This window comes from Labeo rohita, chromosome 7 (genome assembly GCF_022985175.1).
Source record: "Labeo rohita strain BAU-BD-2019 chromosome 7, IGBB_LRoh.1.0, whole genome shotgun sequence".
NCBI lineage: Eukaryota > Metazoa > Chordata > Actinopteri > Cypriniformes > Cyprinidae > Labeo > Labeo rohita.
This window is the reverse complement of record NC_066875.1, coordinates 2,178,431-2,204,859: the sequence shown is the minus strand read 5'-3', so window position 1 is coordinate 2,204,859 and position 26,429 is coordinate 2,178,431. Positions and strand designations below refer to the sequence as shown.

The window sequence follows — 26,429 nt, the reverse complement described above, 5'->3', positions numbered from 1 at the left end:
TATTTCTGTTAGATTCTCATTACCGCAATGCAGTATTAAGAATTATCCTTTCCAGTTTTTTATACGTTGTATAGTAATTTTTAGATATTTTTTTTTTTAAATGGACTTTCAACTGTACATAAAGAAAAAAAAAGTTGTGTTTTCATAATGAAACCAAATGTTATTATTACAACAATTTTTATTGTTAGACCTAAAACCGATTTACTTTAAATCTTAGATTTATTTTTTATTTTTTATTTATTTATTTATTTTTTTTTCCAATTTGGAGTGAAACTTACCATTTTATTTCAGAAATGACCTTTGTTGCATGACAAATATTTATTGATTTATTTATTGTTTGTGTGTGTGCTTTAATATCTAATTAAATCCGTCTTTCTTCGTAAGAGCCCTCCAATGCGTGTAAGGGTTAATTATATGTGACCTAAAATAATTGTTCCGCGGCGGCACACTGACCTTTGACTGACCTCTCACATACAGTATGTGGCCCACCGGCGCACGTTCCTGAGGTAGCGGGGTCGCGCGCTGCGGAGTTATTTTGAAAGTGAGCCGCGCGGGCGCGCGCACGCGCAGCTGTCATGAGGGGAAGATGAGCGATACCGTGATCGCGGAGGGAGCCGTGAAAATCAGAGACGGCAAAAAAGTACGGAAACCGTGGTGTGTCTGGGCCGAATGTGTGTGTTTGAGAGTTGATGAGTGAATGTGTGTAAAGCTGTGCTTTGGTTTCTCTGTTTGCAGTGGAAGAGCCGCTGGCTGGTTCTGCGCAAACCCTCACCGGTCGCAGGTCAGTTCATCACGATCAGTCACTTCACAACACAAACGAAGTAATCTGTTCTTTTAGAGGTTAACAGAATAAACATTACGTTTTACTAATTTAACAATCACAGTTTTACTAGATTTAACAGTAATTTCTTACAATAAAATATTTCTGTTCTAACAAAAAGTAAAATAGTAAAATTATATTTAAACGTTATACATGTAAAATACTAGCTGCGTTGTGGGATTATAGTGTGACAAAAAGTATTGTGATTGTTTGACAGTGTCCTTTCTGGCTGGAAACATTTACTGTTGGAATAATATGTAGCCTAAGTTAATGTTATTGACTCGTAAGTCTGATCTGAAAAGGATAGTTCACCCTAAAAGTAAAATTCTGTCATTATTTACTCACCTTTACTTGTTTTGAACCTGTATGAATTTGTTTCCAATGTTGATACCAGCAGAACATAAAGTGTAATATTACTGCAATGCATACTGGAAATCTAAGTGCATACTATGGACGTCACATATGTAAATATACAAGAGTTTTTGTTTTTAAACATACAATCGTTGTCATTAATTAATTAATGACATTAATTAATTAATTAATTAATTAATTAAATTGCTTCACAGACATAATTGTAAAAAAAAAAAAAAAAATAGGTTTAACTTAGATTTATCAAATATAACAGTGATAGTAATAGCCTGTAAAATATTGTAAATATTATATTATAAATAGAATAGTATTCCAGCTAATATGCAGCTTTGGCTGACCTTCTTCTTCCAGTAATATTAACAGAATGTTCGTTCAGCATTATCTGGTATTTAATACTGTTCTTAAAACATTAGCACAAAAACACTACTCATACATTGCTCACAGAGCATTTTATTTCTAAAACAATTTACTTAGATGTTCATTAACTACTTTTTTTTTAATGTTACTGTTTATTTTTGAACATTCCGAGAATATTCAAAATTAACCTTCCCATTACGTTTGCAAAATTCTAAAATGGAATGTTCCTTTGATGTTTGCATAACAAAAACTGTATTTGAAACATTTGAAAACTGAACACTTTGAACGTTCATAAATAGAACATTCAGAAGTCAGAAGTCATGTTTTCATAACTGTAACAAAAAACGTTTTTTTTTTTTTTTTGGTAGCTTGGACAACCAAATACAATAAATGTAGTGGTGCCATAGAACAAATAATAAAATGTTTCTGAACAGAAACATAATGGACATTTTGGATGAAACAAACCCCTATTGTCTTTTCATTATGTATTGGCTATATAATGTAGGATACATACAGACTTACGTTGTGTCATACATTCTTGTCACTAATTTGACTGGTCAAGCACGGCAGGAGTTTCATATAACATCACTGGAGTCTTTCACTCTTCAGAAGAACAGCACTCCTGCTTGCGTCCGCTGCAGTGTGTTTGAGTGTGTGCAGATCACAGGCCGCCAGAAAGCCGGTTTTACAGCTGTTCACACTAGAGCGTATGTGTGTGTGACGTGTTAAAGGTTGTTTTTGTTCGTTTGTTTGCTTTTCGTAGTAGCAGGAATCATGTTTGACCTACATCTTTGAGAGGATGTAGGAATTGCTTGTTTGACATATATCTCTATATGTATGTTTCGATTGATTTCAATTAAATATGGTTATGTTTATAGTTTTTGTTGTAGAGCAACAAAACAGTCCTGTGGTAGAGTAATGGCACACGATACACTACCATTCAAAAGTCTGGGTCAGTGTGTTCACCAAGGCCACATTTATTTGAAGCATTATTACAATTTAAAATAGCTGTTTTCTATGTGAATATATATGCAACTGTAATTGATTGCTGTGATCAAAGCTGAATTTTCAGCATCACACTCCTGTCTTCAGTGTCACATGATCCTTCAGAAATCATTCTAATATGCTGATTTGCTGCTCAATCATTTGGTGCTCTGATCATTATCAATCCCAAATATTTTTGTGGAAACTGATAAATTTAATTTATTTATTTAGTGTGTGCTATTCATTTACTAAAAAAGACATTAAAAATGTATTTCATGCATACAGTGACACATACATCTTCTGTTATAAAAATATTTTTAATTTCTGAATTAATTTACCTCTTCCAATTCAATTTTTAAATTAAAATTGAATATTTTGGAGCATAAAGTAAAAAATAAAATAAATAAAAAAAATAAATAAAAAAATCCTTATTAAAGAGAAAATTATTAAAAAAAAATAGAAGTTTAATATCGTATCTTGTTATTATTTCTTTGAAAAACAAAACAAAAACTATATTTTGTTAAAATATTACTACAGTTAAAAATATTTTGTTCCCTAAATCAAAGTCATGTCTTTATCATCAAAGTCAAATGATATCATAGACCCTTCGGACCTTCATGACTGTATGTGTAGGTCAGTGATTGTCTTAATATAGCACATCATTTGTCTTTTTATTGTAAGTCTCCTTAGGTAAATGTGTGTTTGTGTCAGATTGTGTGGTGCTGTACGTGTATAAGGAGCGCGGTGTGAAGGAGAGAAACAGCGTGACGCTGGAGCACATCTGCGGTCTGGAGGCGTGTGTCGGCACTGACGGCGTTCCCTTCATCCTCTCCATCCTGTGTCTCAGTCAAACCGCCATGCTCGGCTTTGACAGCAAGGAGGCGCTGCAGAGCTGGGACCTGCGGCTGCGCTACTGCCTCGGAGAAGGTCAAAGATCAACATTCAACAATAAATATATTAATTTACAATCCACAAAAATAGTAAATAAGGTAGTTTAGTGAAATACTTTTTTTTTAAGTTGACATCATGCAGTGTGTCATGCTCAACATTTAAAATTAAATCTAAGGTTATATTAAATAACATTTTTATAATTATTTTTACATATGCAGCTTCATGAGCTCATATCAATTCAAAGACAACACGGAATAATTAATTTAATATTTAATATTAATTATATTACTTTAACAGTATAATATATAGACAGCATAGGGTAATTCAATGCAAATATCAACCTTACAACCTTAAAATAGTTTTTTTTACCAAAGGTTTTCACTATACTGATAGCACAGATGTCAAAATTTGGTGTTCAAATTTGGTTCAAATACCCATGTGAGGTCTCAAAGTTTTTAAAGCATTTTTTTTTTTTAGTGCATGATTTTCCATAGTCTTGTAAGTGCTACTTTCAGGCTTGTCACATCCATAACAGTACTCATAAATAGACACATTAAAATTAAAATAAAGTAACAATTATATGTTCTGTGAATCCATTGTCTCTTTGTTTTGATTACGCAAACCCTCATAAACCTGTTTCAGAGTTAGTGCTAACAGGTTTAACCCTGCCTACATTCCCTCATCACATATTACACGCACAGAGAAAGAGAAGCTGTTACTGTGTAGATGTGATTTATTGCAGTTTGGAGCCAACGGCATCAGGTTCACTTAGTAGAGCTCTCTAGTTAGTTCTGTTTGCTAATACAAGGAAGACTATTGTTCATTTGTTGGATTAGGAATTTAACCCCTGAGCTAAAACTTTTCACTAAGACTTAGAATACCTTAGTAACCAGTTAGCAACCACCTAGTATACCCTAGTAACCACACATTGTGAGTTTTGCACAGGAAAGCACGACCTGTATTTCCCTTAGAAAATATAAATGTCCATGATTGAATGGTACATGAACATCATGGACGCTGTGTTTGTTTTCTCTCTGTCAGTCCACAGTTTCAGCGTGTCTGTGCTGCCTGGCACTAAACTGGAAAGCGGCCCCGCGACTCTGCATTTGTGCAACAATGTCCTGGTCATCGCTAAAGACCTGCCGGCCGTCATCATCGGCCACTGGAATCTGCTGGACTTGCGGCGGTACGGGCCGGTCAATAACGGTTTTGTGTTTGAGGGAGGAACACGCTGTGGTTACTGTGAGTATGGCTATAAAACAAGGAAAAGGTCTCTGTGTTTTTTAGCTTTTTGGATAAAATACAATATCAATGAGTCAAAGTTTTGCTAGTTATCATAATCCAGTCAGTTCCTTCTGTGTTGCTCAATGACACATAAAGCTTTAGCATCTTTGGGACTTTTTAGGCTGAGGAAAAAAAATACAAAAGCACAAAGCTTACTGCTATTATTGGGGAATTGGAAAATGATTGCAAATAATAAATGTAATCGAAGACATGAAATATAATTTGCAAGCATACTGTCTCTGCAATTATACAACACATGCTATGATTTCTGCTAATAATCCAACATATATTCCAATCAATTGCCAAGCCACTGGCATTTTCCCCGGTGCTCCCAGTCTGGGCCATTTGCATCTGCAATATACGTCTTTATTCTCAAAATATGGCAATGACTTTATTCTCGTAATTTTGATTTTATTCTCAAAATATTACAACTTTAATTTTGGAATATTATTTCTTTATTTATTTGTTATTAATTCTTTTACTTTATTTATTTCGTTTTTATTTTACATGGCATTAAAACACCACCATAGATCTTGTCTGGGTGTTTAGTTGCAGAATGTTGTTCCTTTCGCCACCTAATGGATATTGTGTGGAGCACGACAATACTTTAAAAAATCTGAAAAGCGCCTACAGGGAGCAACTTTTAAAGTTGGTAAAAAAAAATAACATTGAATATATCACAATATATCCACCTGTGAAACCCTCCATCCCCAGCTCCCCTTGTCTAGACCAAATACATTAACATTGCCATATCCATTAACATGCTAAAACTATTGCAAACGTTTTCATGATTGAAATATAGTTATATAGTATTGTTTACTGTAATATACACTGACCAAAATTATAAACGCAACACATTTGTTTTTGCCCCCCATTTTTCGTGAACTGAACTCAAAGATCTAAGACTTTTTCTATCTACACAAAAGGCCTATTTCTCTCAAATATTGTTCACAAATCTGTCTAAATCTGTGTTAGTGAGCACTTCTCCTTTGCCGAGATAATCACGGTATCTCTGTGCATTCAAAATGCCATCAATAAAATGCACCTGTGTTCTTGTCCATAACATACACCTGCCCATACCATAACCCCACCGCCACCATGGGCCACTCGATCCACAAAGTTGACATCCGCAAACTGCTCACCCACACGATGCCATACACGCTGTCTGCCATCTGCCCTGTACAGTGAAAACTGGGATTCATCCATGAAGAGAACACCTCTTCAAAGTGCCAGACGCCATCGAATGTGAGCATTTGCCCACTCAAGTCAGTTACGATGACAAACTGTCAGGTCGAGACTGGTTTCTGACAGTCTGTGCAGAAATTCTTTGGTTATGAAAACCGATTGTTGCAGCAGCTGTCCTGGTGGCTGGTCTCAGACGATCTTGGAGGTGAAGATGCTGGATGTGGAGGTCCTGGGCTGGTGTGGTTACACGTGGTCTGCGGTTGCGAGGCCGGTTGGATGTACTGCCAAATTCTCTGAAAAACCTTTGGAGACGGTTTATGGTAGAGAAATTAACATTCAATTCACAGACAACAGCTCTGGTGGACATTCCTGCAGTCAGCATGCCAATCGCTCCCTCAAAACTTGTGACATCTGTGGCATTGTGCTGTGTGATAAAACTGCACATTTTAGAGTGGCCTATTATTGTGGCTAGCCTCAGGCACACACAGTAAGCAATAATCATGCTGTCTAATCAGCATCTTGATATGCCACACCTGTGAGGTGGATGGATTATCTTGGCAAAGTGCTCAGTAACACAGATTTAGACAGGTGCGTAGGGTTTCTTTACAAAGATTTGTGTGAGTTATTGTCTATATGCAAAAGTTTTCTGTTTTTATTATGTTGTTGTTGTGTAAATCTACCCTTAGGGTGTGTATATTGAGATTTCATGAGCGTTCACTTTGCTCAGTATGGGGCAGTACGTTGACTCATGATGTTCTGAATAGCTGTATTGGTTTGTAACAGCATTCAAAACAGTTTATTTGTTTGTTTGCTTGAATGTGATTGAGTGTGCGTGTGTGTGCGTGTGTGGTCACAGCTGATAGTGTTTGTGTGTTTGTGAAGTCCCCGCTGGCTTTGGGTGGTCTTGTTTGAAGAGTGATGGATGTCTGTCCTCAATGACCTCCACCTCATCAAACTTCATTAGATTCCTAGAAGGACCAAGTCAGACATGAATGACAACCTCCTGCAGAACTGACACATGACACAACGCCAGCTGGAGGCACAGCATAACATTCAGAGAATATTCATCAGTTATGTGAATAATGTAGTAAAAAAAACACCTTTATGTGATTAGTATTATTATTAACTGAAAGTAAAACCAAAAATTAAACAAATTAAATATTTAAAAAAATAAATGTATTTTATTTCAGCAACATTTCTCACTTTTTTCAGTTTAAGTTGAAGTATTAACCCATTAAATACTAAATAAGCAAACAAACTTAAAAACTGTTTGTACATTTAATAACAAAATGATAAAAAAATATTGAAATTGGAAGTCTAATTCAAAATATAAGCAAACACAATAATATTACATCAGTGATGCTAAAATTAGTTTTGTTTCAGATTAATTTTGGTCAGTTCCTCATAACAAAAGCTCAGAGTACCTCAGTATTGTACATATGGACTTTATTAAATTATGCTTTAGTGTCCTTTTTGAAGCTTGAAAACTTAAATTTACATTAATTTGCATGGAAAAGCGACCAGTGCATCATTCAGTTAATTTGTGTTCCATAGAAGACTGACGAACACATGGGTTTGCAGTGAGATGAGAGTTTCATTTTATTTATCATCTGTGTGTGTTTGTGTGCAGGGGCCGGCGTGTTCTTTTTGTCCTGTGCTGAGGGCGAGCAGATCAGTTTTCTCTTCGACTGTATTGTTCGTGGCATTTCCCCGTCCAGAGGCCCGTTTGGACTGAAGCCACTGCTGCCAGGTCAGTATTTATGAAATTACATACATTACCAGTCAAAAGATTTTGAACAGTAAGATTTTTTAAATGTGTTTTAAGTGTCTTCTGCTCATTTATTTGATTCAAAGTACAGCAAAAACAAACAAACAAAAATAAAAGAAATATTTTTACTATTTAAAATAACTATTTTCTATTTGAATATTTTTTTTTAAATGTACTTTAAATTCATTTGATTTCAAAGCTGAATTTTTAGCATCATTACTCCAGTCACATGACCCTTCAGAAATCATTCTAATATTCTTTTGCTGCTCAAAAACATTTATTATTATATTAAGAATTTGATGAGAATTTTCTTTGATGAATAGAAAATGAAAAGAATAGATCTGAAATAGAAATCTTTTGTAACATTATAAATGTTTTTATCATCACGTTTGATCAATTTAAATCATCCTTGCTAAAGAAAAGTATTAATTTCTGTGAATTTTTTTCCCAAAAATAAAAAATGGTATAGTGTATAATGTTACAAAAGCCTTATATTTCAGGTTAATGCTAGTTTTTGGATCTTTCTATACATCATTGAATCCTGAAAAAATGTAATCAACTGTTTTAAATATTGATGATAATAATAATAATAATAATAATAATGTTTCTTGAATAGCAAATCAGCATATTAGAATGATTTCTGAAGGATCATGTGACACTGAAGACTGGAGTAATAATGCTATTGTGCATGAAAAATAGCAAGTGTGATATTATGAAGAAGTGTTGTTTACAAAATTAAATAATTGGCTTTTATATTGTCATTGCACTAAAGCCAAAACAAGTAATTAAAATATCTTGGAAATTAGTTACTTTGTGCTACATTATCAAGATAAGATACTTGTACATACCCTCTTGTAAAATTAGATGTATAAAGCTGCAGAGAAATATTTCAATGTAAATAAAATTTAAAAATTAGTTTTTTCTCTCTCTCCATAAAATTGTTCTTGGCTCCCTTTGTAGCCCCAGTTTTGAAGCCCCTGTTATAATTCATGCAAGATCAGCCCTAAGGCTTTTTACTAGGACATTTAAGACACTAACAAGAGTTAGTATACATATCGGCCCAGCCAATCAGAGCGCTTCACACCTCCTCCTGACCAATCAGAACTCGAGCCTCACTCCTATTCTGAGACGACGTGAGATCAAGGGGTCAAAGTCACAGTTTATATACGCGAACATTCCTGGTGGCTGTAACCTCATCCTCTCGCTCTCTCACAGCGTTGTACTGTAAAACTCACGTCCAATAGCAGGTGTGAATCTGAGCTGAAGGAAAATGCGAAAATTTCGATTCTGTCATAAAGCTTTTATGGAAAGTCTTAGAAATGCCATGTTTGTGAAGTCACTCAGGAGATGTGTTTATCAGCGGTGATCAGCGTCAGCGCTCCTCTGGCCATTTGCCATCTCATCCACATGTCTGCTCTATTAATAGCACTTTAAGTGCTAGACAAACACTGGGGTTCTGCTGTAACCCCCGAACATGTGCTCAACGTGTCCCTCACTTAATCGTACAATGTGTAACAACTCAGCCAGGACAGAGATCGGAGGTGACAACATCAGTAAATGATTTAAAAACGCTGGTTTTAATAGCATGATCAATGCTGATGCTGTGGTTTTTCTCTAGTCACAAATCACCAATATGTTTCAGGTTTTAAGCCAGTTTCGAACAGGATTGGATGTATATGAATTTGCTGATTATTCAGAATGACATCTGCTGATACCAAAAACATCTTTCTCAATTAATGCTGTAAACTATATAAGGAACCATCTTAAAGTGCATTGCTATAATTTATACCAACAAAACTTAAATTTAACAAGTTGATTCAGGTAGAAATAGTTCGGAAAGGTAACTGCTGCTGGTCATCACTTTTTACAAACTTAAGATTTAAACTCAGTTTACAAAATTAATTCAAACACAACTTGACATCTAAACACAATGTGATCATAAGTAGAAAGGGCATAAAAGTCATTAATTTTCACATTGTTGTTATTGTTAACTAAAACGATTACAATCATTTTTGTTAATTGAAATAAAGCTGAAATATAATAAAACATATATTAGATTAATATGGGAGCCCATTTCCGCCACTTAAGAAAAAAGTTCATGCCTTAAGTCATAAAAGTACAAATTATGACATACTTGTCATAATTACAGGATAAAAAGTTACAATTTTGACTTACTAAATCAAAATTATGACTTTAAAAGACATATATGAGATAAAAACCTTAAAATATGACTTGAAAAGTCATAAATACAAGATAAAAAGTTGAAATTATGACTTACTTAAGTCATAATTTTGAGATAAACAGTCGAATAATGAGATACAAAGTTGAAATGAAATGAATTTTTTAAATGAGTTTAAAAAATCTAAATTATGACTTTACAACTGTTTTAAGCCAAAGTAATTCATTTTAGAATTATTTTTTAGCGTTTATCATTAGACCACTATTCTGTGACCAATGTGTTCATACAATGATTAAGTCAATTTCAATTTGCAAAGTCATAATTTCGACTTTTTATCTCGTAGTTTAGACTTTTCAAGTCATAACTTCGACTTTTTAAGTCATAATTATGGCTTTTAAAGTCATAATTTAGACTTTTAAGTCATAACTTTGACATTTTATTTCATAATTATGACTTACATAAATCATCGTTTCAACCTTTTTTAAGTCATAATTTTGAGTTTTTGTCTCAGAATTTTGACTTTTTAAATCATAATTTCAATGACGTAAGTCATATGTACAAATAAAATTTACTTTTTTATCTCATAATTATGACTTAAAGTCATAATTTTGACTTTGCCTCATAATTATGACTTAAGTATGTCATAATTTCAATTTTTTAAGGCATGATTCTTTTTCTTACGTGGCGGAAATGGGCTTCCGTGGATTAAAAACCTTAAAAAAAAAAAAAAATAAATAAAAATAAATAAATAAAAAGTTGAAGTACTACTAAAACTAAAACTAAAACTGAAAATAATAAATTAAAGCTAAATAGAAATTAAAAGGTCAGGCTTCCAGTTTTTATTGTACACAGTTAATGATGAGCATTGACCATTGATGCACTGTAATTGCTTAAAAGTCATTTTTAGCAAATGTTAGTAGACAGAGATTACGAAAACATGTTTTTTGACCATCTTTTTGATAATCGCACAGCTGCACTTCAAATGTTAGCATTCCCATTTTGTTTGTTTACATGTCATATTCTGAGGCAACAAGTCAGATTTGTGTGTTTGTGTCTCTCACAGTTGTTTTGATTTGTTCTGTCTGTGTCTCAGAGCCCAGCATCAGTGCAGCTTCAGTGCAGGACAGACTGAAGCATGAAGCCGAGGAGCTGGAGCGGAGGCTCAGTCTGCTGTCTCACAGCACAGGTACCGGCTCACCCGTCTCACCTGTCCGTCCCATCTCGTCAGTCTGGTGACATTTCAACCTCATTCTGGAGGATTTACATAAAGCTTCAGTTACTGCGTTATCATCTATCTATCTATCTTGTAGATATGTAAAATTTCATTTTTATATATTATGTGTAAGCACGTTATATATACAGGTGCATCTAAAAAAAATTAGAATATTGTGAAAAAGTTAATTTTTTGTTTGTAACTTATTTCAAAAACTGAAACTTTTATATATTCTAGATTTATTATAAGTAAAACATTTCTAAAGTTTTTTTGTTTTAATTTTGATGATTAGAGCCTACAGCTCATGAAAGTCAAAAATCCAGTATCTCAAAAAAATTTTCTCAAAAAAGAATATTTACGTTTGAGTTTCATTAAATGTCCATCCCTACAGTATAAGTTCCGGGTATCTCTTGTTCTTTGAAACCACAATAATGGGGAAGACCGCTGACATAGCAGTGGTCCAGAAGACCACTTACCAGAGTAAGTCACAGAAGGTCATTACTGAAAGGGGTGGCTGTTTACAGAGTGCTGTATCAAAGCATATTGAATGCAAAGTTGACTGGAAGGAAGAATTGGGTAGGAAAAGGTGCACAAGCAACAGGGATGACCGCAAGGTTGAGAAAACTGTAAGCAAAGCCGAATCAAACACTTGGGAGAGCTTGGGAGAGCATAAGGAGTGGAATAAAGCTGGAGTCAGCGTATCAGGAGTCACCACGCTCAGACGTCTTCAGGAAAAGGGCTACCAAGCCACTTCTGAAACAGAAACAATGTCAGAAGCATCTTACCTGGGCTAAGGAGAAAATGAACTGGACTGTTGCTCAGTGGTCCAAAGTCCTCTTTTCAGATAAAAGTAAATTTTGCATTTCATGTTGAAATCATGATCCCAGAGTCTGGAGGAAGACTGGAGAGGCCCAGAATCCAAGCTGCTTGAAGTGCAGTGTGAAGTTTCTGAAGTCAGTGATGATTTGGGGTGCCGTGACGTCTGCTGGTGTTGGTCTACTGTGTTTTATCAAGTCCAAAGTCAATGCAGCTGTCTACCTGGAGATTGTGGAGCACTTTATGCTTCCATCTGCTGACAAGCTTTATGGAGATGCTAATTTCCTTTTCCAGCAGGACTTTAGCACCTGCCCACAGTGCAAAAACCATTCCAAGTGGTTTGCTGACCGTGATATTACTGTGCTTTATTGGCCTGAACCCCATAGAGAATCTATGGAATATTTTCAAAAGAAAGATGAGAAACAGTGGATCCAACAATATAATTGACTTTCATGAGCTGTAAGCTCTAATCATCAAAATTAAAACAAAAAAAAACTTTAAAAATGTTTAACTTTACATGTAATGAATGCAGAATATATCAAAGTTTCAGTTTTTGAAATAAGTTACAAACAAAAATGAACTTTTTCACAATATTCTAATTTTTTGAGATGCACCTGTATATATATATATATATATACTGAACAGATATAATATAGATTTAAAGTACACTGCACATTCAATACATCTTCAATAAAAAGTAAAAAAAAAAACAAAAAAAACAACGTTTATAATTTTTCTCAAATTTGCAATATGTGCAATCAGGATAAATAATATTGCTTTTTAAATTCTCTTCTGTCCTGGAAGCTTCCAGCTCGCGTTTCTGCTCTTCGATGGCGGGCGACGATCGCAGCATATCCGGTTCGTCTGACACCTCAGACACAAGCCAATCAGATTGCAGCATTAGCAGTCGCCCTGCGCCATGGAGCGATCTGGTTTTGCCCGGTTCTGCTGAATCATCTCACCCGCAAACATCAAGAACAGGATCTCAGGTGGAGGAGAAACTCCAGGTCTCAATCGATCCCGTTCGCTCACGTAAACTAAAAGAGTCCGGGAGACAAAACTCGTCCGACAGTGGCATCGCGACCGGCAGCCACTCGTCCTATACGGGAAGCTTCTCATCCTACAGCGGGAGTCTGGATGCCGCCGGACCGGGAGAGGAATACGGCACGCTTTTAAACCTCTCAGCCCCTGCTGTTCCAGAGAAACACCTGTGCACGTGTTCATCCTGTCCCGTCCACGAATATCAGATTCCCTCATCCCTGCCGTACCTGTACGACACTCCCCGCAGCCTGCTGGAGATCAGCAGACACAGCAGCACATCTCAAGATGAGACTGGACTTTTAGAGCCTTGTGCGGAATCTCCCAGCCAATCAGATTCAGAGCTTGATAAAGGGGAGGAGTCACAGACAAGGGATGGCTTAATAAAAGGGGAGGAGTCTGAGGGATTATCGTCTAGTAAAAGCTGCTGTGATTGGGCGATCTGTTCAGTTCCTCCTGCTGGGATGAAATCACTCTTCACCACCTGCCCCGTCTGCGGAGGACTCAAGGTATATGCACTGCTCAGGGTTATTAATCAGGGTTGCATACAAGTTGGTCCGCAGGTCCGAAAGCATGACCAAAATAAGAAACTGCGCTGTGTAAATAAGTTTAGAGCATGCATTTGCGTACTGACTTGGTTGACAGCTGTTAATGTATAGTCACCATTTTAGATAAACAAACTGTAATACTGTGTAAGATTTCTATATGAACTGTAAGCATAATTCTAGGCTATTCTATGCCGTTTTCAAAGCACAATGGAAAAATGTGACATTTCATTCATTGACACTTTTCACTGAATGCGTATACTTACTTGTAGGCAACTCGCCAAAATAAAAGCTTGCTAATTTAGGTTTGAAAATGATAATATAAAAAAGTAAATATTATCATTTTATTTTTTATATTTTTATATTATAAGTTTATTATAAAATAATTTTATTTTTTAATTAATACTCCCATTTTATTTTAAAATGTAATAGTATTTAGTGATAGTATTTTTTACAGTTATATTTAATTATTATATAATTATTAAAATTATAAATAATTAAATCACACTATGTGAAATGTGAGGGGGCCAAACCAAATCTCCAGGTACTCCAATAAGAACCAGGCTAAAAAACTTATGTGCACCCCTGGTTATTATAGTATCATAGTTGCTTTATAGTTAAATCATTAAATGAAATATAATAGTTAAAATCTTAAAAAAAAAAAAAAAAAAAAAAAAAAAAAGTTTATTTGAAATAAAATAAAATATTAAAATAATAAAAAAAAAATTAACATTTTATTTCAGCTAACTGCAAATGCAACATTTCTCATTTTCTTATCATTTACTTTGATGCACAAAAATAACCAAAACTAAAATAATTCATAAGAACTATATAGGCATGTTTTAAAATATAGTATGCCTTAAAATTGAAATAAAAAATAAACAATAACTAAAAAAACAAAAAACTTAAACATGCATATAACTAAAAAATTAAAAAGAAAAAAAAACACTTCTTAACACTTAAAATTAAAAAGACAACAGAAAATTAAAAAATAAAACTAATTTAAATTTATTTTTTCAATTTATATTTTACATTTTTTTACAATAATGAACAGATTAGAGCTGCAAGATCTTTATAAACATGAACTAAAATAAGTTTAAATATTTAAAAATGTATTTTATGTCAGCTAGTTGCAAATGCAACATTTCTCATTTTCATTTAGTTTACCTTGATATTTTCTAAAATAACAAAAACTAAAATGATTAAAAACTATATATATATATATAACACTGCCTTCTATTTAGTTATTAAATTAAATTATACTATTGTGTTTCAGAGTTACTTATTGATAAATGCAATTTATCAATAAGTAATTTGCATTTTAAATGACAATACAGAGTTTTCTCAGAAGGATCATATTCAGTCTGCACTGTTGGGAAACTGCGTGGAGGCACTGAGCTGCAATACAAAACCATCCAATGTACAGCTTTAAGAACGGACTCCTGCATCCAGTTCTTCAGTTTGTTGTAGCATTGATTATGGTGTTCTGTAGCAGTTAATCGATGTGCTTTGTGTGTTTGTTAAACAGGGTACTTTTCCACCTCATCCTGCAGGGACTTTACTGCCCACTGCACCAGGTAAGATTCACGCAGCCAGTTTATCTGTTTACAACCCTTAATTTGCATGGCCAATAATACAATGCTTAGAAGTTCATTTCATGAGTCCTCTTGTGGAAAAGAAGTACATTTTAGCATATGTTTAAAAACAGTACTTATAGAAATAATATACTTAAGTGTGAACTGACTGCAATGTTTTTGAACACTTAATTGCATGTTAACTGCAATTAAATTAAAATGAGTTATAATTTAAATTTATATTAAATGCAGTTAGTTCAACCTTAGCATACTTTTTTTGATACACTTATGTACATATGTATATGTAATTTTATAATCACTTAAATATTTGTCTTTGAAATATTGTTAAAGTACTACTGAATATACTGCCAAGCATTTAGGATAAACTAAAATATACTTTAATGTCATTTCAGTTGAAACTTATGCCATGAATTAAAATTAATTAATTAATGATGAATTTTCAAATTATTAATTTGAAGCATACTAACTTTAAATGTAGTACTGAATACCACACTACAGTTAAAATGACAATCAAGTGCTTTACATAAGCTTTAGTATGTTAGTCAACACATCAAAATAAGTGTACTTCTTTAAAACACAACAAAACATACTGATTTAAAATGTGCTTTAAAGAAACTTTTAATCTGACATTACGACAAAGGTCACTTTTTAAAAGTGTACTTATGTGTGTTAAGAAACAGTCATGAAAGTATGTCTTTAAGTCACTGAAGTGGCTTTTTATTTTTATTAATATAATATTATCTGCAAGTACTACTTTTTTTATATACTATTAAGATTTTAAGTGTATTGAATAGAATTAAGTGCACTTCTTTTTCACAACTGCCTAGATACCTCCCTTATTAGCTAATTTACAACACAATTTAATATAGTAATACAGATAATAAGTACAGACACACTCTTAAAGCACCAGATGATCATTCAGCCACACCCGCTGCTGGTGTCATCGAACCACCTACCAATCAGGAGCCAGTGGAGATCAGAGACTCATCTTTGACCAATCAAAATGCATGGAAGCCCTCATCGGAACGCTCACAGACCAGTGAAGAGAAGCGATCGGAAGTATACGACTCCAGTCTGTCTGATCTCCTGTCACACTACAGTCCTGCTGCGAGATCAGACCGCAGCAGTGTCTATGAGGCGATGTCAGCATCCAGACACACAGTCCTGTATGAGAACTGCGTCCAGTGCTGGAGAGGAGAGGGCAGCTGCCGGCTCCTCAGACCTACTCCTCCATCCAGAGACGTGTTTGTCCAGGAACAGAGAAGAAATATCTCAGAGTCCATCTGCTCCTCCACAGTCTCTCTGCAGCGAATACCTGAAGAAGGTAAGAGAGCATCGACCCCAAACTCTCACGCCGGATTCATCTTGTCTCTAACCCAACTCTCCTCTGAAGACTCAATCTTCTCCTTTTTACTCCAGAAGTCTCTGTCTAATCATATTAATAATGACCTTTCTTCTTCTGCCTGCAAACCCATCTGTGTTGTTTTCTCCGTTTCTGAGAAGGTTTGGATGGGTGAAGATCTTCAAGGATTTGAAAGCGAGTTTGATGCATGGTCACATCCAAATGTGTCTGATTTCTGAGCGTTTTATTTGTAAAATTTACATTTCAACAAAATACAACATGCTTTTAGACACTTTCTGACCAAAACCTACAGTCTATCATGAAGCAATGAAGCAAATCACACGTAAAAAATAATAAACAGAAGAAAAGATAGCTTAATACTTTTTAAACCTGGTATAGGAGAATATACGCTTTGAATTAAAAAATGATATGTATAGTGCATCACTTACATGTTTGTTTCTGTCTTTGTGCAGATAACAGAGACAGAATAAAGGCAGAGAAAGGAAGAATGGATCCTGCCTATGAAATAATGGACAGCAGATCATCAGACAGGAACCCAGAGGTGACATTTTAAATTACAGTTAATAGAATTGTACAAAAAATACAGCACTAAAACAAATGCAACCCAACACAGCAGCCAGATTTATATCTTTATCCATTTTTCAGTATCAGCGATTTATACTGATGTGTTCAGTGCAATGATGCCGACGCTGGGTCAGATCATCTTAGACTAGTTTGTACTGTGAACTAAAACAAAAACTAAAACTATTAAAAACCATTTTTGTTAGCTGCAAAATAAGTAAACTTAAGTAACTTAAGAAACATTAGAAGTTTAAGATGAAGTACTAAAATCAAACACTAAAATAAATTAAAGTTAGAGCTACTAAAAAAACTACCAAAAATGACAAAAGAAACTAACTAAAAACTAAAATTAAGGCAACACTTTATTTTGATAGTCCACTTTAGACATTCTACTAACAGTAAGTAACTTTGCAACTGCATGTCAGCTAGTCATTAGAGTATTAGTAGACTGTCTGCTTAATATCTTCTAACAGTAATTTTGCAAGTATATGTCAACTCATTCTACTAACCCTAAACCTAAACTAGTAGACATAGTAGTAGTTAGTAGTTAGTAGTTGCAAATGAATGAGAATTAGTTGACATGTAGTTGCAAAGTTACTTACTGTTAGTAGAATGTCTAAAGTGGACTATCAAAATAAAGTGTAACCAAAATGAAGATCAAAGCTAAAATAAATAAAAATAAAACCTAATTTAAAATATGAATATACACCATAATAGTATATAAATAATACTAAAATAGGACTGCTTAAGAGAGCCTTGGTCAAAAATAGATACAGTATTCAGCAAGGCCATGACCAGCTTGATGGTGCTTGAGCGCCACCTTTGGCTGAACTTGATGAAGATCAAGAATGCAGACAGTCGCCATCCTCAACCCCCCGTCACAGAAGTCGTCGCAGGCCATGTGCCACTTCTCCATTTCTAGTGCTCTAGCTTGGCAGCTGGTTCAATTCACTAGAAGGCTCCGTCTTCCCAGCAGCCTGCGAAGTCTGCTTGATCTCCTGCTCAGCTTCAGCCCAAATCAGAGCCTGAGCTCCGACAACGCCCTCAGATAGCTAAACGCTACTCCTTTCCCCTGATGTTGGACCCTGACCCACACAAGCCATCCCATCCCCAAAGAAGTGAGGAAGAGGAGAGGGTAGGTTCCTGCCAAGGCTGGACTGCCCTCAAAGTAGTCTCGCGTTCAATTTCCATTCCCTCATTTAGCTCTGGGTGATGGAAAAGCTGTTAAAGCTGGGCCTGTCCTTGCTACTCAGCACATGCTCAAGCAAATTACTGCTGCAAGTGCTTCTCGTCTTCACAACAACACAACTGTCAGTTCCCTGCCCCTGCACAGTAAACTCCTACTTCAAAAACTCTTGCCATCCGGCTCCTTGGAAAGCCATCCTGGACATGTCAAACTAGGTTTGCAAACCATAGAACAAGGCTAGTCACTCCAGTTCGCACACAGACCCCCTCGTTTCAGAGGTATTATTCAAACTTCAGTACAGGACAACGATGGACATGTTCTCCAGTCCGAAGTGCAAAGTCTGCTTGCAAAAAGGCGCTATGGAAATAGTTCCACCAGCGAACAATAGTCCTTTTTCATCCCCAAGAAAAATGGTGGGCTCAGGCTCATCCTTGATCTCAGACACCTGAACCGTGCCCTAAGGAAACCTGTTCAGGATATTAATTTTGAAGAAGATCCTTGTGCAAATGTGCACAGGGGACTGTTTTTTTTATTGGTGGATCTGAAAGATGCTTACTTGTACATCCATATAGCCCCCCCATCACCCGGTGACCCAGGCTGCATCAGAGTTGTGGCCCTTGGGAAACCCTTGTATCAGACAAGTGCTTCATTGGGACTGACCTCCAGAAGGAAGGTAATCATGACAGATGCCTCCAACTCGGGGAGGACTGTACGAGAGCAGTCCAGTGTTTGGCTCTTGGTCCATCCTGGAGCAGCCACTGCATAACTGCCTTTCCTACCAGCCTTGAAGGGGCACCACGTCCTTGTTTATTAGGACAACATGACCATGATGGCCTTTATAAATTGCCAAGGTGGTCTCAGGTCAATCTCCCTGTACAGGATGGCGAGAAGCTTCCTACTATGGGCACATTGCAACCTGCTTTTACTCAGGGCAGTTCCTGTGGCCAGGCAAACTGAACCAAAGAGCGGACATGCTGTCCTGGGGCAATGTATCTCCAGGAGAATGGAGAATACACCCACAAGTGGTTCAGATGATTTGTCGATCTTTGAGAGGACAATTCTCATTGCCCAACTTATTTCTCGAAGGAGTGAGATGCTCTGGCCCACGATGGGAGTCTTTACAGCTCTTCGCAAGGGTAACTAACACCACTTTGGAGGCTAGAACCTTGTCTATGAGATGCCTCTACTCCCTGAAGTGGTCTGTGTTTTCTTACTGGTGTGCAGTCCAGAATGAAGACCCATCCTCATGTGATGTATCACTCATTCTAACCTTCTGCAAGAGCTGCTGGATAAGACGCGCACCCTGTCCATGCTCAAAGATGAATCACGCTTTCATGGCTGCCCAGTCAGTCAGTAAAAACAACCTTGTCAATAAATTCCTAGGGGGAGCTCAGAGATTAAATCCACCTCGTCCTCATATTGTGCCAACCTGAGACTTATTAACGGTCCTCAGGACCCTTTGAGGTTCCCCCTTTTGAGCCGCTTTAGTCGGCCAACTAACGGCCCCTGACACTTAAGATCGCCGTCCTTTTGGCTTTAGTGTTGGTCAAATGAGTAGGCGATCTCCAAGAATTCTCAAAATAATGGCTGTAAAGTTGTCCTCAAACCAAGGCATGGACACATGCCCAAGGTGCTTTTTATATGCCGGTTGCCAGTTGCGAAGCTACTATCCACCTGGATAGTAGATGCTATAGCCCTAGCTTACACATCATTTGCCTCAGTGACCTACTGGAGTGAGGGCTCACTCCACCAGACAGATGGTCTCCTCTTGAGTTTGGTGCAGCTGAGTTTCAACTTGTGATATCTAATTGTTTATTAAACCTTATTTTTACTTTACTTTACTTTTACTTTAATCTGCCTGCCTGTCTGCCTTCCGTCATCAGTCAGTGTGACAGTGAACTGTTTAGAAATCTGTAATTGCCATTGGGATAGTTACCTAAACAGTGCTGTAACAGCACAACCTACACTCTAAACCCGGCTAAGTTGAATTTACTTAAAAAACTTAAGGAAACTGGTTGCCCTAAAAAATGTAAGTAACGTTTACTGCAAAACTTGAAGTAATCATTACTTAAATATAAGAGTCATTTTAACAACCATTTTAAGTTGAATTTACTTAAAAAACTTAAGGAAACTGGTTGCCCTAAAATATTTAAGTAATGTTTACTGGAAAACTTGATGTAATCATTACTTAAATATAAGAGTCATTTTAACAACCATTTTAAGTTGAATTTACTTAATGCTTTTAATTTATCTAATTACTCCATTCCTCTAATAGGTACTCACTGACTCCCAGAGTGCATTGCGACATGAATAAATTATGCAATTGCTTTGCTTTACTGTTGTTGTTTGTATTTGTCAATTTCATTTGCTGTCTTGTGTCAGTAGTAGCACAACAAAAAACAAACAAAAAAAAAAAGCTCATAAAATGGTTATTGATACAGTTAATAAAAATAAATAAAATTGAGTTGTTACCATTGTTGTGATTCACACGCTGAATGTTGAAGTCTGTGTGTGACTCACGCACATTACCCCAAATATTAAAAGATTGTATCAACACAGATACAAGCTTCTTGTAGTGTTTATAAAAAATAGAAAAACAGTAAAATTGTTAAAGATCATTAATCAACATGAAAAGTATGCAATCTAATTATTTAATTAAAATATAGGTCACCTTCTAAAAGCGACCTATTTATTACTTTTCTTTCTTTGAAATCAAAGAACTCTGATTTCATGTTGCATTGCTGCAACAATAGAAAGAAAACTATAGTAATATAAACAAAGTTCCAAATGCCCAACCAAAAGTAACACTATTCACTATAATGGTGAGTATTAAAAAAAAAAATTGTGATGTTCTCTCTAATATTTCAGTTGTATTGAAAATTCAACATTCAAGATGACTTTGGGAAATGAGTGAATTCAAGTAGTGAAAGAAAGATGTGAGTGAAAAGTCTACTAAAAATTGCCCATCTCAAAAACTTTTTCTTCTTCTTCTGTTGTTATGTTGCACATTAGCAACATATTAGTGCACTGCTGCCTCTCACTGGTTTATTAATGTCATTGGTTTCTTTGTGGATACTTGGATATTTTAAGTAAACATCACTCAAAGCAAGTAAGTAAATTGTTTTATTTGCCTTGAAAGTAGCTGTAACTTATTAAAACCTAGTAAGTATAGTAACTAAGTAAAGATAACTAATTGTAACTAAGTAAGGTAAACTATTGGGTTTTACAGTGTAGTGTTTATTTGCACACAAAATATAAGAAAATGTTTAGAACTTTTTTTTTTGTCTACAGTCAGTAATTAGTAGTATTTGAAAAATAATTAAATATTATATATATATATATATATATATATAGCGTAATTTTTATTTTTTTTTATTGCATGCAATGAAAAACAGAAACGTTTTGATTTTTTCCCCTCATTTAATAACTCATGCATCAAAGGGTTGAAAGATAGAGGAGTTAAATACAGCTGAATGCCAAACAGTATGAGAGTCGTAACACATAAAGGCTTTGTCGTCCATCTGCCTGTGTGTCTCATAATCCAGAGCACTTACAGTGAAACTGTACTGAACCTGTACAAACAGGTTACACATTCAACCGGTGTGGACATGTTGGTTTTTTAGCAGGAATCGGACTAATTAAAGGTGTGTTTATCTTGGATCAACATCTCTCTTTCTCTTGATCTCTGTGTCAGGAGGAGCGCAGCAGGTACGAGCTCATGACAGGTTCGCAGAAGATTTCTCCTCATCTGAATGAAGGTAAACTCAGATTTGTGTGTTTCTGTGATTTCTCTGTTCTGATGCAATGGTTTGGGTGGTTTAAGCACACAAATTTGTATAATGACATGGGCATGACAGAGGTATTACAGTGTGGTTTATGAGGACACTGTCTATGTCCATGTAATTCAAAAGGCTTAAAAAACATACTAAATGGTGTTTTTTTTTTTTTTTTTAAATCTAAAAATGCACAAAGATTTCTTTGAGGGGTAGGTTTAGGGATAGGTTTGGTGAATAGTGATAGAAAATATAGTTTGTACAGTATAAAAAACATTACGTCTATGGAGAGTCCCTGTAAACCACCAATACCAATGTGTGTGTGTGTGTTTTCTGTGATTTCTCTGTGCTGTTTGATGTGAGTGTGCTTTTTTTTTGTGTTTTGCTCAGCGCTGACGGACAGACTCAAAGGAGACACGGTGACATACGTGAATATTCCCACCAGCCCCACGTCCAAAAAACAGCTGCATTATATGGAACTGGAACTGCAGGAGTCCAGCGCCACCATCAGAGGTGCACAACATACCACTAATAATAACAATATATTAAGAGATTAGCATCATATGTAGCTAAAAATAAATTGTGATTAAGTATTGGATTTTGATATATTTTATCGGTTCTGCTTACCAAGGCTGCATTTATTTGAACAAAAAGAGTAAAAACAGTGGTATTGTGAAATATTATTACAGTTTAAAATAGCTGTTTTCTATGTGAATATACATTTAAATGCAATTGGTTTCTGTGATCAAATCTGAATTTTCAGCATCATTACTCCAGTCTTCAGTGTCACCTGATCCTTCAGAAATCATTCTAATATGCTGATTTGCTGCTTAAGAAATATTTCTGATTATCAATGTTGAAAACAGTTGCGCTGTAAAGAACAGCATTTATTTGAAAGAAAAATGATTTGTAACTTTGTGAATGTCTTTACTCATGCATTTCAGGCAAGACTTTCTCAGGCCATCACTGATGCTTGTTTTCATGAACTTTACTTCCCGCTTGTGTTTGTTGTCTGTAGGCAAAAGCTCCAGTAAATACGCTCAGATTGACATCACAGCAACGGAGGCAGCTCACAGAGCGGGTTCCCAGCATGCACTGGGGCGAGAGGAAGGCCTACAGAGACTGGAGCAACAGAGGAAACGACGAGGACTTCCTCCCGCTGAAGAGAGATCGACTCTGCTCTGGACAAACTGACCAAAACACCTGCATCAGTCGAGACAGTGAAACACAGAATGTAGTGTAGCGTAGTGTCTAGGATAGTGTAGTCATGTGTGCAGTGTAGTACAGTGTCTACAGTCTCGTTTTGTGTGGAGTTCACTATGTAGTGAATGAATGCTAATGTTGAACACAGCATATACACAAATGTTTGAAACACGGTGATTCACGTCACACTGACACATGTCTGTCATGCTTAAACCTGTTAAACACACATTCAGTCTACAGTAAGCCATAGATACGTGAACAGGTAACTGTGTTCTCGTGTTAGATAAATGTGTGCAATGCACAGAACCAGAAATGTGTTTTTTTATTTGTTTATTTATTTCATTTTAAAGTGCTGAATATTAGTTGTGTTGCTTTCTAGTTGCATTTGTATAAAATAGGCTGCATTTGTGTGGCATCTTTAATCCTTGTATTAACCTACATTCAAGTGTATTGAGTCATTTTTACATTAAACTGCCGATTTTGTATTTTGTACATTACAAAGCTGTATTTTCTCATTTTCTTTTCAGCACTGAAGGAAGTGAACACGATATGTGTGTTTATTTGTATTGCAGTCATTTTGTCATGTGTTGTGATTGCAGTTTGAACTGTGATATGGTAACAGTCTCATATGATGCTGCTAGATATAGATATCATATCAATTATAATAAAATAATAATTTTAATAATATTTTGTTATTACCAGTGTGTTATAAAATAAAAGATATTGTTCAGTATTATTTGTTATTATTATTTAAAATAAAACATTTTCTATTTTACAGCACAGAAGCTAATCGTACAATAGTGCTCTATTTCTTGCATCAAAACCCTCAAACTTCATATTGGCAGAAAAGTAGTTCATTTGTGTGTAGTGGGCAATCATTTTCAACTTTATACAAAAAAAAAAAAAAAAAAAAAAAAAAGCATTTTTAACAAAATTATGGGAGTTTATTTGTTGACAAAAAATTATGGACTGCTAGTTATAGGAGAACAAAGTAAATAGTCATAGTCTTTATTATTTGTAATTGTGGTCTTTCCTCTTGTTGAATATGCTGTTTCACTCTGAAATATGGCACTTTATATGAAAGTTTTAATTTGCAGTTGTTGTTTCTTTAATGTGTTTTGCTGCTATTAACAGCTTGTTGGAAGCAGCGTAGTTTCTGATTTCCTTAAACATGTAAAAATGGCTGTAACACATCAGTTTGGTGTTTTGCTTTTACAGAATATTTAATATGCTTTATTAAATGACTGTTCTGGTCCAGTGAATACAGTAGCACATACTGTACATTCTGTGAGATGACAGTGCTGACACTTAATATAAATTCATTACCATGCACATCATAGACCAAAACTACCCTTGTGGAAAAGAAGTACAATTTAGCACACTTAAAAAGAAGACTTATTATTTAAAAGAATATACTTAAGTGTGAACTGAATGTAAGGTTTTTGCACATTTAATTGCATGTAAATTGCAATTCATATTATAGCTTTAACTTATATGAAATGCATTTTGCTGAAGATCACAGTTACTTTTTGGTGACTTTTTGACTTTATGTAATTTCGTGGTTTACGTACTGCTGAATGTATTGACAAGCATTTGTGATCAACTAAAATATACTTTAATGTAATTTCTAACTTGTAAAAAACTTGTATTTTGTAATAATGAAGTTGCAGTTTATTACATTTAAATGGTCAGATAACAGTTAAAATGATAATTATAAAGTACATGTGCTTTAGTATGTTAGTCAACACATCAACATTAGTGTGCTTCTCTAAAGCACAACAAAAGATTATTGAAACATGATTTAAAATGTACTTTAAAGGCAAACTTTTAATTTGGCATCATTACAAATGTCATTTTTAAAAAATGTACTTGTGTGTTTAGAAACAGTCATGAAATGTCTCTCTTGAAGTCACTTAAATGGCCTTTTATTTAATTATTTACATGTTCCTAAACTGTATCTGACGTACATTAAACAAATAATGAAAAGCATTTTAGTGAATAAATATAATTACTCAATAACTTGAAAATAAGAACTACGGCATGTGTAACTCTGTAACCTCCTATAAAATCTGGAGCTGCTGTCTACAGTCTCACCGCCAGAGGGCAGTGTGTGTAACAAGCACATTATTATCCCATATTTCTCTAGATATTATGATCTTATAATAGAACGTTTGTTAATGATGTATTAATAAAAGAGTTACCAAGAAGTGAATAGCGAGTATACTCAAAACAGGATGCCATCGAGTTTGGACAAACACATCTCTCTAATGGAGATGAAGAATGAGAATGATCTTAATTTCAAAACAACATATTTATAAACATATGTCATATTGACAAAGCTCAAAATGTTTAATGTATTTATTCAGTTTGTTATTAATCATAACTGCTTATAATTTGATGAAAACGTTAGGTATTGTTGATGATATCTGATATATAGATGCTATTAAATCTCAGTACTGTAGTGATCAGATCAAATCATTAGAAAGTGTAAGGAATGAACATAGCTAGTTGATTTGATTGCTCTTATTTTTTTCGTTTTGACTATAAGAACTTAAATCATAAAATCACTATTACTGTAAAAACAAACAAACAAACAAACAAAAACCTATAGCTGCACATTTTAGTGATTTTCAAATTATGAAACGTATCTTCTCAGCAAACTTATTTGTTGCAGCAACATGCCAAATAATATCCAAATGTTACTTAATGATTCCCATATTTAATGTTGTGACGTTAATGCTGTGACCAATAATGAGAAGTTAAAACTTTTTTTTTTTTTTTCAGAGGTACAAGGTAAGCTTATCCTGCCAATACTGTATGTAACAACGTTACTGTTGCACCAGGCGGCGCCAAAGTATTACATCAGAATCTTTATTACTGTGACTGCCACCTAGTCTTTTGACTTGGACTAATTGTAAACAGACAGCAACCCTTTCGAAATCGCCCACTATTTTGTGCTTTAAGGCACTTCTTGCACATTTCTGCCCCGAGGTGGCAACATTGGGCAGCTTTTACTATAAAAGTGTGATACAGTTGAAGCCAAGTTGGATTTTTCAGTTTATTTTTATGGCTTTAAATTGAGATCTACACTGAAAAAAAAAAAAATCTTGTTAAATTTTACAATTCTAAAGAAATGATGTCTAACACATTGAATCAAACATGAAATATTAAACGTGAAAGTGGAAAAAAATGTATATTTTTTGTTGTATTTACAAAAAATCAGAAACAAAACTCCTCTATATTCCACCTTCAAGATCAGTGACCATTAGTGAGAACAGACTCTGCCATCATTATAAATG

The 26,429-nt window shown here is 35.0% G+C and overlaps 1 protein-coding gene across 2 annotated transcripts; it reads left to right on the top strand.

Annotated features, from left to right (window-relative positions):
• Nucleotides 1–546: 546 nt before the first annotated feature.
• Nucleotides 547–23,830, top strand: dok7a (docking protein 7a). Of its 2 annotated transcripts, XM_051115102.1 has the most exons (13): nt 547–640; nt 736–781; nt 3,242–3,457; nt 4,463–4,663; nt 7,521–7,640; nt 10,931–11,023; nt 12,671–13,413; nt 14,978–15,026; nt 15,949–16,368; nt 16,860–16,948; nt 21,849–21,912; nt 22,318–22,440; nt 22,946–23,830. In XM_051115102.1, exons 1-13 carry the CDS (start codon nt 587–589, stop codon nt 23,119–23,121), a joined length of 2,394 nt encoding a protein of 797 aa, XP_050971059.1. In that variant the 5' UTR covers nt 547–586; the 3' UTR covers nt 23,122–23,830. The 2 variants fall into 2 exon arrangements, with proteins under 2 accessions (XP_050971059.1, XP_050971060.1); XM_051115103.1 differs by lacking the exon at nt 15,949–16,368.
• Nucleotides 23,831–26,429: the final 2,599 nt, after the last annotated feature.

Excerpts from the sequence above, each read along its gene's own strand:
- dok7a (XM_051115102.1), top strand. The coding sequence starts at position 587 with ATGAGCGATACCGTGATCGCGGAGGGAGCCGTGAAAATCAGAGACGGC. Across the intron at positions 4,664-7,520 it reads AGGAACACGCTGTGGTTACT|GGGCCGGCGTGTTCTTTTTG; the intron begins GTGAGTATGGCT and ends GTTTGTGTGCAG. Across the intron at positions 7,641-10,930 it reads ACTGAAGCCACTGCTGCCAG|AGCCCAGCATCAGTGCAGCT; the intron begins GTCAGTATTTAT and ends TCTGTGTCTCAG.